Here is a 13,889-nt window from a genome sequence, read left to right as displayed (position 1 = left end):
CTTTTCAGAACTGCTGTCTGCTCTCATCCTGCACAGATCCAACACAGCTTGCATCAAAGGGTCTGAAGGAAAAGACATGTGACACTGCTCCTTCCTGTGATTTCACCTCATGACACAATTTGTTTCCAAAGGAAGAGAGTGCTTCCAGCATACAAAAAAATGGTGTTCCTTGCCCTGGAGCAAGCAATGCCTACAGCCAAGAGCTACACCCAATGGAGGGTGGTTAATGAAGGCTAATGCGGCATCCTGGCAACTTAAGATACCAAGATGTAGAAGCATATGCTGTATGTTTTGCTGTTTAGCTTTGGTTTTTCAAAATGTGCTCAAGGGTAGTGACCATCAATTCTCAAATTTAGGCTGCATAATGTAGTTACCTGTAGCTGAGCTAATGTGAAGTTGGCAGACACATTTTGGACTAGGACCAGGTAGACCTGGGTTCACAAACATTGTTCAGTTGTGAATTTCAAGGAATAATCTTGTTCAATCAAGCTTCCTAAGGAAGAACATACAGATGTAATCCACAGTGTGTATTTCAAATATCACTCAACTGTTGTGACCCAGCTCCCCTGTTATACTGCAATTCCTGGGTTGTTTAACCCAGGAATGGGCCGGGTTGAGGGCAACAATGACTGCACCGTCTCCTGTGTGCTCATTGTTGCTGCTTTTGGTTAACAACTCTGAAATGCAAACACAGACACTCTGGCTTGTTTGTGGATTAAACAATATTAACCTAACCACAGGCAAATATTGAGCTAGCTCTGAATTATTGAAGCCCTACAGAGATCCGGAAATTCTGGACAGGAATGGGCATTCCTACCTTGCTTCCGTAACTGGAAGGGGACCAGTGGGTGGGAACCAGCATTTTCACTCACACTTGAACACTCACGTGCGAACCGAGCCATGTTTCTTAGGTGAATCTTTGCAAAGTATTCCAGGGCACACCCACAACTGCTGTGCGCCTAGAACTCCTCACAGTCTAAGAAATGCAGAAATTCTTGTATAACAGCATCACTCCATATGTGCTTTTGAAGATGGCTCTGATTAGGGCTATGAGGAAGAACTGGGTTGGGGATATGCTGCTTCTAATGTGAACCAATGCAATTACCAACTATGGATCAAAAATTGAGGAAGGTGTTTAATTAAATAGGGACTATTCAAGTCAAGGAAGGTTTCTTAGAAATTTTCTGTACTATCAAACCTAGTCATAATGAATGTTAGTAGCCTGCAGATTAGATCTTTAGCATGGCAAGGTTCCCTGTCTACTTTCTCCTCTACTATTTCTGTCTTCAACTGCTCTCATTCCTCTCACTTTCTTCTCCGGCCCAGCTATCCTCAGTTCCAGCATTTTGCTTCGGACAGAAATCCCAAGCAAGCCACTTTGTTAAAGGAACATGCCTGCTTGTTGGAGTGTGCCGCGACTTTTCCACGACAGCAAAGGAGAATTCTCCCCTGTGCCATTTGCCTCTGCGCCGTCTTGTCATGCTCCTCTCCAAGTGGCCATTGGCAATGAAGCATTGCGCCTTCTCACTGCCGCTGTGTCCCACCAGACCCTCCTGATCTCTTTGTAGCTTGGCTTTCCTTCCCACTTCCCTTTGTCTAAGTTTTATTTTCAGCCATAGCATCTGCCTTAAAGCACAAGTGTTCATTTGGTGTAGTGGCAGGATTTCATAAACTTCCACTGAAATGGCAGTATAAAAATAACTACTTAGAGCTGTTATATTAAAGGACCTCCAAGAACTTGAGGGAAAGACTGTGGGGTTTTTGCTTTTGTTTTAAATTAGTCCTATTTTCAAATGAGTGTGATGGCAACACTTAATCTTCAGATGGCTAGTAGCACAACAAATACATTCTTATCTAATCTGCAGCAAATCTTTCCCCCACCCACTGCTGGGCCAGCTCAGAAACACGCCATCCTTTAAAAATTTATAACAACTGCAGCTAATAAAACCAGAGTTTGGAACCACCTTCGTTTATCTTTGTTGGAACTATATGAAGACATCAAAGGGAGCTTTGCCACCCTTGTCGGGAAATTGCAGTGCGGCAATAGGTTAATAACAGGATAGGAATCTTTTATTTCTTGATGTGGTGCTGGCACAACTCTCCGAATATACAGACTGGGAACATTTATGGGAGCTACTGGTGGGTGTGGATCTAGCTTGCATGGGAGTGAGAGACCTTCAGTTTCGATCGGGACGAAAGGGTGAACTTCAGGACTAGTGAGGACAAGACCGTTTGCTCGTGTGAGCCTTCCAGCTGCCTTGTAACCCACAGGCCTTAAGTTGGTGCAACAGGGCTGAACATCACCAGGGTGTGAAGCGACGCTGCCTGTGTGTTCTCCTGCCAGGCTTCTTTATGAGGTTGTGTTGCTCAGCCTCTCCAGTCTTGGACTGGCTCAGCAAATCTTTAAGTTGAAGCCATTTTAAACCTCTTAAAGATTTAATAGCATTATCTTGCCCTCAGTCTCTGCTGCTCTAGGTGTAACCATGGGATCTGCTCATCTTAATGAACTATATTTTAACAGAAGGTCATCTTGCCTGCCCGTACATCAGAAAAATGTGTAATTTTGGCTCATGCCGCTGTTTTACTCTTTTTCTGCTGTATGACATTCCTGGCAATTGAGACTTTGCAACCTCTCTTAGTATCCAAACATATAATCAGAAGAATCATATTTAACCTTTTCTATCTATTCAATAGGAAACTTACATACTCAGCTTTTCTAATGCATTCTCAGTACTTCTCTTTAGAAAACCCACATTTCCTCTTCTCTGTAACATTACATCCATCCATATTTATGGATAGACTGTTTTAAGCGATGATTTCTGCCAACTGGCCTTTTTAACAGAGTCTAATTAGTGTCTGCAGATTCCTGGAGGAATTCCCTCTGATTCCTATGCCCTTGCTCATTTAACTTTATTTAACCTGAAAGCACAGACTTATATGAAGCAGCTCTGTGCTCTTCCAAGCTCTGATCAATACTCTGATGTATATTACTTGGAAAGAAGGTTCACAACACCCTTTTCTTCAATATCCAACATTGTGAAGTCTGCTGGAAGGAACGTCTATTCCAAGGAAACTTTTATGTCAGTTTTAAAGGGCTCCCCTTAACACAACATTCTGTTCTAAGCAGGCTCCAGAAAGTTTTTTGTATCTCATTTTTTGTAACATCCTTGGTGGTGTTATCTACTTGTGTACCCTACAAATATTTTATGCGCACAAATGGACAAGCATAATTGAGTCCTTAAGTGCTACTAAAATAGTCTTTAATAATGTAGGTTACAGAAGGAACACCTTAAAAAGAGCTCAGAGAGAATGATCTCTTTTTATAGAAGCTCTTCTATCATTTTTTATTCTTGTCTACACCTTCCCTTAATTCTGTTTCCTCACTAATTAAAAAATGGACCTGCTACATGTTGATGCTCCAGCCTTTTCATGAATTATTCTACTGCTTAGTTATCTCGGCTTCCTGTTAGAGAACATTCCTGCTGTTCCAGAAATTCAGAAACTTCAAAATGCATCAGGCCCGTCTGACACTGGGAGTAAACACTCAAAATGAGAGTAGCTTGTTGCATAAAAAGGGGCAATAAAAGTAACAGATAACCAATTTGTTGCTGATTTCTTTTCCCCTGCTTCTTCATAGCATGGGCTGTTTTCATAACTTAGTTCATTGCAGCCCTATAAAACTTATATAAGAAATAAATAAAACATCCCAAATAAAGGCTACTTATGTGTATAGGGCCACTAATCAAAGTTGTCATTACAACATCTAAAAGCTTTCCCCAGGGTTCATTTTCCTGTTTTATCTGAGCTCTACTTAAGTACCATCTCCATAGGCAGAAACGCTGCTTGAGATACTGTGGTAGGCAGAATCTGATGGCACAGCAGCCAAATTAAATTAGTCACAATAAAATTGTGAGGATAAAGAAGGGCTTAAATCAAAACCATAAATAATTGAAATTGACTCATCTTTTAAACAAAAAGAAGTGGGAAGATAATAATTTGAAGAAATAAAACAAAGCAAAAAGAAGATGCTTAAAATCAGCTTTCACGAAGTGCAGCATAAAACGCAAGAGTATGATGAATACAAATGTTAGCACAACTTACGTAACCTGCGTAAAGGGGATCGGGGGAGTATTTGCATATACTGGGGGTTATATCACATGTTCAGACTTGGTAAACATTTTGGCTTTCCACGCAGAGGCGGATGTCTGAGTGCCTATTTAGTGACCCATCGTGGTGGCGATTCCTGGGATGCTTAACCCAAGAATTATGGGGACAAGTGGAGCCGGCAAGCCACTGGTGCTTTTAATTAACGGCTCATCTGCCTCACCACGATGCTCGAAGGCTTCTTGTCGCAAGGATCAGTCAACAGTGCCGAGCCACAGGGAGAGGCGGCAGAACCCCTTGAGGGCACTTCGTGATGGTAACATGCCTTGCCTGCAGGAAGCCCTTACAGGCAGCGCCATTGCAGTGTTTAGAGGCAGGGCCACACTTCATGTTCACCACCCAAAATGTTCACCCACAGCCCTTCGCATGGGTATCGTACAGGTGCACTCGACTGGAGGCAGGATCGGCAGCAGTCGTTCCCCCCCACCCGGTAGCCATGCCAGAAGGGTGGGGGGGATGCAAGGTTCTGTGGCGTGTGGCTTGTTCGCATAATGCGAAACCAGTTAGTCATGGTGTCTGAATGCAGCCCACGTGCAAAATGGCCCTTAATTACGTGCCATTTGCTGGGCCGTGTGCTGCACTTGAGCGCTGCCAGGCGCTGGGGCGAAGCTGCCCCAGCGCGCAAGTCTCCACCTGCCGGCTAGGCAGCAAAGACGGCAGAAAGGGAGCGTGTGCCATGGCCCGTGGGGGCGCCGGTTTCTTCCCACCAACCTTCCAAAGCAGAGAAAACGAGGAAGCGTCTTGTGGCACCTGAAAATTGCAGCCCGCTTCGTTGTACGTGTGATCTGGGCTGCAGTGATAGATTCACAAGGGGGCAGGGAGGGGAAGGTCATACGTAAACAGTGAGGTCAACGGAAATTTGACGCACACAGTTCTGAGGGTGATAATAATGCTATTAAGAGCGGCCATTCACAAAAGTGCTGTTACTCACAACACAAATGGCTTGGCAAACCAGTTAGCACATGCAGAGAGGTAAAAGTTTGGTTTTTTTAAATCACACTACATGTATTAATTGGCTTATGCAAGACCAATATGTTTGTGGCATCTGCATCAACTTTTTATGGATGCCACCATTAACGTCATTATCACTATCTGTAATTTCTACATTATATCTTCATCTGATCTAACTTACAATGCCAACACCCCCTGGTAACTCTTGTGCATACGTGTGAGGGGTGGAGGAGGGAGAGAGAAATGAAGGATAGTGCTTCATGTATCTGAAGAGGTGGAAAGTGGCCCACAAAGGCTTGGGCCATCAATGCACTAGACTTCACAGTGTCACCAGGTTCTTCATTTTCCTGCAAAAGGCATGTAGCTTCCTGCCTAGAAACCATCAAATGTAGAACATGATACAGACACATTCTGAAAACCCCCTCCAGGAATAAGCTGGCTTAATCGGAACTTCACACAGACATGCAAGCTGTATGTTAAGGGTTCCACTGGCTCCATTACTCCTAGTTTCGTGATCACAGTTTTACAGTGTATTACACAGAGCATCGCTGCTAAAGAAAAGAATATTCCTGATGAATTTGTATTCATGAAGAAGAAAGGCCGAATTAATTTGGAAGATAACCCTACTTCACCTCTTTTGTTCTTTTTCCCGGAGAAAAGTTCAACTGTAAGGTCATTGACATATTAAAATAACCATTTCTATCTCCTATTGTACCTTGGTTCAAGGCGTGCGTTACAAAAATAGTATATTACCCAGGATAGAGAGGAAAGCTTTGGCTCTCTCCGGCTCAGCAGGGCCGTCTTTCAACTGCGCCTCACAAAGGTACATTCCAATGTCAGCAGAGGTTGGGTTGGCAATAGTGAGACGTCTCCCAAAACTGCTAACTCCGCTGGTTATTTTGATTCCGTTCCTCTTCCAGGCTACACTTAATTTCTCAGTGGGCCTGTGAGGGTAAAAGTCACACCAATTATTACCGTGAATTATGTTATCTGCAGTAATAACACAGTGAACATATGACTCACGTAACTCTTCCAGGGCTGCAGACACATTGAGCACTGGACACTTGGAAATAAATCCAGGCACAGCTCTGAGGTCTTACGCAGAAGCATGCATCAGAGAGAAGCAGGGCAGGGGAGGCGGAGGCGGAGGGGGGAACAGCGTGGCTCTGAGCAGGCCTGGCTTCCCATTTGAGCAGTGCAACTTTTAAGCGGTAATGGTTTGCTTTGCCTAAGCAAAGGCTGCTAAAAATACACACCACTCGGGGGACACAGCTGTATGGGAGGAACTTTAATTATAACTCAATTTTGGAGACTGCATTAAGTGTTATCAAGAATGTCTGTGCTTTCACAGGGAAGGGGGAATCAATGGGCCCTGGAAAGATTTCAGATCCTTCTCTCTCTTCCAGGGGTACCTCCCCCCACCCCGCCCACTGCATCCATAGGTAACATTTCAGAGGTCTAGTCTTAAAGAAAGCAGCATTAAACATTATTGTGGCGCCTGAGGAACTGCCAAGCAATCGAAGATTGACTTTTCTTGCTCAAACTCATTCGATGACCATGGAGACGATGTATAAAAAGTCGCCTGATGAACAGGGCTAGGACTGATGCTTAACCTGCTCGCATGGGAGACACCATGTCTCTAACAGTACCCAAGACAAGTTACCTGACTTTGATGTTCTGACTCTTCCGTGGTTCGACATGAATAATATCGACCCAATCCTTTTCCTGCCTTGCAACCCATTCCCACAGCACAGGGGGAATTAACCTATCTCACGGCAGAGCAAAATTAACAAACAAAAAGCAAACCCTTGCACTGTTCTGGGACTCATCTGAGAGATGTGCTAATGACCAGGGAAGTGGCAGCCAGGAATAAAACTGAGCTAACCGGACCTAGATTCCCGGCTTCTTGAGAGAAAAAGCAAAAGGTGTCATCCACCATGAATTCTCATGCTTTGGATTGAAAAAGGCATTCTCTCCCCTATTTCAGGCTTCATGCGTTCCTTAAAATGAGCGTTCAGTTTGCTTTGGCTATTTCACATTACCTGCCATCAACCACGCATTCCAGGACGGCTTCGTTACTTCCGGCCACCGCGCTGGTATTACATGGAGGAATTACGATCACAGGAGCCATGGCGGCGGAGGAGGTGTCGGCACCTACGAACAAGGAAGCAAGCACTCCGTGAGCGTGTCGCGGGCCTGGCCTAGTAGCGGCGTTCGCACCGACCTGGTGATTTCCGTCAGCAGCGTGGAGAAGGGCAGAGGGTCTCAGCACCACACGGACTGAAGCTGTGGCCACCGCTTTGATTGGCTGCAGCTCAGAGAGGCGGGTGTGCACACGGCCAGGATCGAGGGATTAAGCAGCCCGGCTGCTATGAGATCCCATCACTCAGCCATGAGCTGGAAACAGGTTGGGAGCAGCAGTTCCCTTAGGACTGGATTTGCCACCTGGTAGGCACTCCAGCCCCTGACCTGGGAAGGGGCCTTCAAGCAATGCTTCTGGGACCCCTTCTGGGACATCCAAGCATGCAGGGTGGCCATGTGTCAGAGGAGAGCCTCCCAGTTGAAAGGCTGCTAGAAGACTATGCTCTGCCACGAAGGCATCCTCTGAAAACTTTCCAGTCCCTGTCTAGATTTAAAATAGATAAACGTCAGAACATAAGGAGAGCCGTGCAAAGGTCCATCTGGTCCAACATTCCACACACAAGGGGACAACGGAAGGAAAAAAGGAGGAAAAGCTGAGCCTTGAAGATGACTTCCAAGAGCTCCTGGCCAGGAGACTGAGCAAGGCACACAGATATCATGGCCACAACTGTCTGCACCAGGGCTGGATGTGCTGTATTTCCGCAGTGGGCCTTCCTTAGCTGCTGAGCTACAGAATGCCACGCACCTTGGAGCCGTCAGTCCAGAGAGTTCATGTTGCCCAGGCTGCATCTACTACATAATATATATAATCAGGTCCATGAGACTGAGATTAAGGTTGCATTCCCATGGCTGTTAGATGGGGTCTTGCGACGGTGCTCAGAGCTGGGATGTGGGACTCCACGTGTGGAGCACCTTCCTTGCGCCCTTCGACCAACACAAAAAGGGCCATGAGGCTCCACTGGGATGAGCAGTGTCCTGGTGGTAGCTCAGCCTGCCCTTGCAAAGCTCTGCAGAAGATGTGGAGGTCCACAGCTGACCATCTAAGTGGGAAGACAGGAGAAGTCCGGAGCTGACCTCGGGCTCCCTGCTCTTCCCACCACCGGAATCCTCTAAGTGAGCCCCCTGTTGATCTTTGTTCTTCCTCTCCTGTCTTTTATGGCCAACACTTAACATGCTTGTTTCAGAAATCCATACAGGTCAAAGGTATAAATACAAAATATAGGTGACAGTAGGTAGACAAGACCCGTCTGCAACCTCCAGTGGACGTGTCTTGCAGGGACTAATAACTAATAACTTGCAGTAACTAATAACACAAACATAGGGGTGTTACGAGTACACCGAACCGTCCATGTTTTCATTGGGAAAAACTGGATAAACTAGCCAGCTTCAAAATGCCACCCCAACCTTACACAGATCTTCATTAGAGAACAGCGCTTCAATCCAGTCATTTTCTCCTGCTTTCATTCTGCTGTGCCAAACCCTTTTATTTCAGTACTTGAAGCTTCATATCGATGGAAGCAAATGGCTCCTATTTGCTCCCAAGCAAAATGAAGGCAGGCCCCGTTCCTAGAGAACAAATACATTGAGCTCAAACAGGGTTTTGTTCCCTCCACTACCAAGCGCGTTTATTTTTATCAGACATTTGCTGACTTATATTTTTAAGATCGTTTCATGTTTTGTTTAATCTTACTACTTCCACACAGTTTCAAAAGAGCCTGCCAGTACTTGAGTTCTTTAAAAAGATTTTTATACACCAGGGAACAAATATGAAATTAACAAAGAGGCATATCACAGCAACTTCAACCCTCTTCCCTTATCAGGAAAGCAAATAACCCAAATCTGCTTCTCTTTTGTGAGTCTACAAACTGTAAATAATTTAGGTTATGCAACTCTTGGAGAATGCTAGGAAAAATCCCACACACACACACACACTGAAAAAAGAAACTTGCCTCCACAGGCTTGTTTCTTTTTAAAAATTTCAGTGCATTTAACAAGTGAATTAAAATACCAATGTGTTTTTGTTTTGCTGCAAGCTATTCATTTGGGAAAAAACACAGCATTGTTTTCCCTACATAAAAAGAGTATAATAAAAGTTTGCTTAAAAAAAAAGAAAAAGAAAGAAGGATTGCAATAAAAGAGTTACAGGGGGAAAGAAAATTAAACTACATATAAACCAATGAAAATCCAAACTGGTTCATCAAACACTATACAATAAGGTGGCTTAGCATTATAAAATTTACCATTATGAGCCAATGCAATTTAGAACTGGCAAGTATAAAGCTCCTTTTCTTTCAATCCCTGGCACCAAGATCTGTCATGAAACAGCAGAAACTGGGAGGAACACTTTGGTGTGTTTCACTCCCTGATCGTGCACTCTGTCTGCTCAGAGGTTCTGTTAAGACCAGGGTGGCTTTCTTGAAGTGCGCACTCAATGGAAGCATGTTTTAAAATGCGACTTATGGGTGAAAGTGAATATGGATAACGATATATAGCACAGGACTACTTTTGTTTTTATTGTGGTATCAATCTTAAGGATGAAACAAAGCATCGTAAGGGGGGGTTGGACGCGATGTCCCTGGAAGGTTGGAAGGTGTCTTCTGATTCTACTTGCAAAGATCCTATGAAAGAACAAAAACCAAGGCCAGAATTCAAATAGCTGGAGGGTTGCAAGTCACAGTTTTCTTACTTCTTTCTTGGAATGGATGCCTGCATAGCTCCACCTGCCCACCTACCTAGCAAGCCAGTTTTTCAACTCCTCAGCATCACAGCAAATGCAATTCTGGTGTGTGCGTGTGTCAGGATGGGTGATGCTCCAAGTCCACCCCTGCCCCCCAAACCTGAAATTAATTGTGAGGTTCTTCAGATCCCTGGCAGCAGGGATGTGAATACCAGCAGGCTGCTGATTAAGGCTCTGGTGAGAGGGTCTGGCACTTATGAACGGACTTTCACGGGGAACGAGCCGTGCACCGTGCTTAGGTTTTCCATATCCGAATTGGGTTATGTGATGGCGATGACAAGAATAGGAGCACAAGCCCAGCCCGCCTGGTTTAACGCCTGGCTTTTCCCATTTGCAAGGAACCCAGGGGTGGCCTACAAGATTCTCCTCCCCTCCCCGTTTGTCCTCACAACCTCAGCCCCTCGCAGGAGGGAGGAACGAACGCCTCAGAGTCACCCAGTGGCTTCCATGGCTGAGTGGGGGCTAACGCTCAGATTGCCTGAGTCCTGGTCTCACACTCTAACCACTGTGCCACTGCATGGTGTTTGCGATCCTCAGTCGTAGATCTGTTCCATTCACAATAGTCCGTATGGTTAACAGTCGTCTCTTTATCCCAAAAAAATTAAGAAGAAATAATGGTATGTATATTCCGTATAGGTACCATGAAAACAAAGAAGGCATACGATACAGGATTACAAAATATGTGGAGGGAACCGGCCTTTATTCAAATTTTCATCTTCTGTACTAGGTTAACTGGGACAAAGCAGCTGAAACTATAGAATGCCTGGAAGAGCTGATGATATGGGGAATTTTTTCTTCCTTACAGAAACGGAAATTTGGAATAAGTGAAACGAAGCAATAGGAAACTTGGCTATATTGTTTGCACTCAGAAATAACGTCCTGTAGACTTAGCCGCACGTTATTATACACATAGAAAAGAAACATGCATTTCTGGCGAAGCAAATCCTTTTTTAAAAGGACACTGCCGTTACCAGTTCATTATCCTCCTCCTCCTCCTCCTCATGCTCATCTTCACTTCTATAGCACACAATAGCCAAAACTGTCTGGGCAGATCACCACAATCCATGAAAACACAAAACCGAAGTGCAATAAATACCACATAGGATTTCCAATGTACAACACTTAAATAAAAAAATTAAATCCGTTTAAGCAGCTGAAAGAGTTTCTCCCAACACAACTGGGCTGACAGCAGAGTGCCTCTCCCCCGCCCACCCGCCCTGCGATTAAACGCCACTGAATGGTCACTGAAAAGGACCGTCTGCATCTCCAGCCCATGGGGCCTACCACCAGAAGGACTGCCTCTTTGGGTCTTAAACAATGAGAATGATTAGAATGAAGTGGTACATGCTGAAAGGTCAACAGACGAAGTATTAATCTGGCCATAACGCTTGCCTCCACCTGCAATGCCATGAAGACTGTTTCTCAAGCCTTCGAAGCCTTCAAAAGGCGGCAAGTGAGTGCATTTGTGGTGACCCCCAGCAGTTCAGTCTGGAAGAGAGCCTCTTTGTGCAATAAATAGATAAGCGCAGGAGCTGGGCGGCCTTATTGTGCCTGCAATGTGCTGGATATAGGCCGGGCCATCATTTGCTACTCATTGCTAATTGCAAAGAGAACAATGGCAAAGAGCATTTGTGCTTCTCTCATTTTCATTCATACTTTGTGCTAGAAGAAGCCTATTAGCAAAATTAGTCATCTGATAATGGTTTCTGAACATGTGGGGTTAAGATGAGGCTGATAAAGACCTAATATATTTCCTTTGAATCCTGACATAACAGCAGAATAACACTAGCTTTTTAATCTAATGGAGAACTAATGTGCTTAGGCTACTAAAGAGTGTATAATATGTTGCATTGTTCAATTCTATTAAACTCAACCAACTGTTCCATGTGGCCTGTAGGACATCAGTTGAAGAAGGTAGTTATTAGCAAACATGTAACAAATACATAAGACTTCACACTTCCGAAAAGCGCATTGCCAGCTCCTTTTGGATGAAAAGGTAATTTGCATGACGAACTGGTTACAAGTGCTCATGAGAGGCCCATTCCTAGCTTAGCCTGAATCTGCTTGTAGGAAGTCAACCATACGTTGGAGGTTGTTTACTGGCTCCAAAAAGGCAGCCTTTAAGTTCATATTTGCAAGGCGTGATGGCCAACATGGTTTTTGCCAGTCCCCACCCTATCCGCACCCTCTTTCAAAAGCTACAGATATTGGAGAAATCTGCACTTCAAATGAGCTTAGATTTCTGTGAAGTTACCTGTAGATTCTGTAGCTGATTGGCTTTTTTCCAGTCTGTGGATTTGAGGACAATTTATTAGATTTGCGGTGGGGGGTGGATTTGGGCAATGTGCAAAAACACAGTGGCACAAGTATGCAAGAGTGCATTAGCACTCATGTGCATTTTCAAACAGGAACGGCATTCACACAAAATGCTTTGGTTCCATCAAAGGGTGGGCGACAGAGCAGAAGGCACTTGACCATCCATGGAACACAGAACGGATTTAACAAGAGCCGTCCTTCCCAAGGTCCAACGCTGTCCACTGGTTGTGCGAACAGAAAAATGTTCCGCGGAATGAGATGAGGAGAGGCCAGAGTTACATCCACCGGAGCTCTGCCCACCTGCGCAGCATCCAAGTCAGCAGAGGCGGAAGCCATGCTACCTGCAAAGGTCTGCACAGGTTGGCTGAGAACGGGCTGCCAGGTTTCTTCAAACGGGCCAGAATTAGACCCCTTCACAAGGCTTTTGACCCCCACGAAAGAGGTCAGTTGGGTGACTGTGGGCAAAAGCAATGCTCACTTGCTCCTCCACCATCACACTGGAGGCCTTCAGTTGGGCCATGGCTCATTTTCAGCCAGACCTGTGCCAAGTTTCCCGTCAAAGTCAGACTGGCTGCCGTTCCACACAGTTCATTGCCTCCAGCTCCACAGGAGACCAGGGAGCCCATCTGGACGTACACAGTGGGAGAACCCCATCTGGAGCAACTCTGAGGATGCACAGAACATCTGAGGACCTCTGCTGCAGACGTCTTTTATATCTTGCAATAGCCATCCTATGGACTGCTGAGGAATAACCATGTGTGGCCTGAGACACAGAGGTGGGGAAGGGGCTCAGCAGCCTGTCTCTTCCAGAGTGCTCTTCAGTGCAATCGGACGTCAAAACCCCTGGGCACACGTGCAGGTTCCAGAGAGATTCCCCCTGAGGGCAGCGCCTCCTCTCTGCGTCTGGTCTGCTTGCGTGTAGGGCCAGCTCTTCAAAGCTCTGATCAAGCTGACAAAGTTGGTGGCTGCTTCCTTCTCTCCCTCCCCACCTCCTGGCAGGGATCTTTTACAAGTGAGATGTAACATGTGGCAAATGCACCTCTGCGGCAAGGCGGGTTTTGTGGCCTGCGTGAAAGACTGATTGTGTTGCACATTTCCCAAAGGGCACAAACCCCTGGCAGAGAAAAGCTCGGCAGTTCTACGGATGGATGGTACTTGGGGTAAAGAATTTTCAACAGTCTTAGTGTTAAGTAGCTGACAGGTTTAAATGGCATACATTTAAATGAATCTGAATCGACTTTTGTGATACTTGGCTACCCCTTTTAGCAATGGGATGACTGCCACTTTATTATTATTTTTCCTTTCAAGTTCACACTAGAGCTAACCTCTCACTTCAGGAACTTTTGGGGGCAAATTCTAAATGGCACAGTGTCGTCATAATGGAGCCAGCATGTTATTATATACAGCTTTCTTTCCAGTTACGGCTCAGCTCAGAAATGGAGGATTCTGTTCTCTACTCTGAACTTGCCTTCTGACAACTCTTTGTGCTCAAAGAGCAATTTGGGAGTTCAGACTCTGTCACTGACCTGACCTTCCCCCTGAAGCACAGCGAGGGGCTTCTTTTGGCAAAGAAATACAT

At 45.3% G+C, this 13,889-nt stretch overlaps 1 protein-coding gene across 3 annotated transcripts in view; it reads right to left on the bottom strand.

The window, feature by feature from the left end:
• The window catches only part of SDK1 (sidekick cell adhesion molecule 1), a 482,213-nt gene that overhangs the window by 205,313 nt on the left and 263,011 nt on the right, over nt 1–13,889 (bottom strand). For all 3 annotated transcript variants that reach the window (XM_044433572.1, XM_044433573.1, XM_044433574.1), the window contains 2 exons: nt 7,158–7,269; nt 5,869–6,059 (listed from right to left, as the gene is read on the bottom strand). In XM_044433572.1, coding sequence (XP_044289507.1) covers nt 5,869–6,059; nt 7,158–7,269 — 303 coding nt within the window. The remainder of the gene's footprint in view (nt 1–5,868; nt 6,060–7,157; nt 7,270–13,889) is intronic.

This window comes from Varanus komodoensis, unplaced genomic scaffold, assembly GCF_004798865.1.
Source record: "Varanus komodoensis strain SLA01 unplaced genomic scaffold, ASM479886v1 scaffold26, whole genome shotgun sequence".
In the NCBI taxonomy this organism is placed as follows: domain Eukaryota; kingdom Metazoa; phylum Chordata; class Lepidosauria; order Squamata; family Varanidae; genus Varanus; species Varanus komodoensis.
The sequence above is the reverse complement of the archived record's forward strand: the minus strand, read 5'-3'. Positions and strand labels throughout refer to the sequence as shown.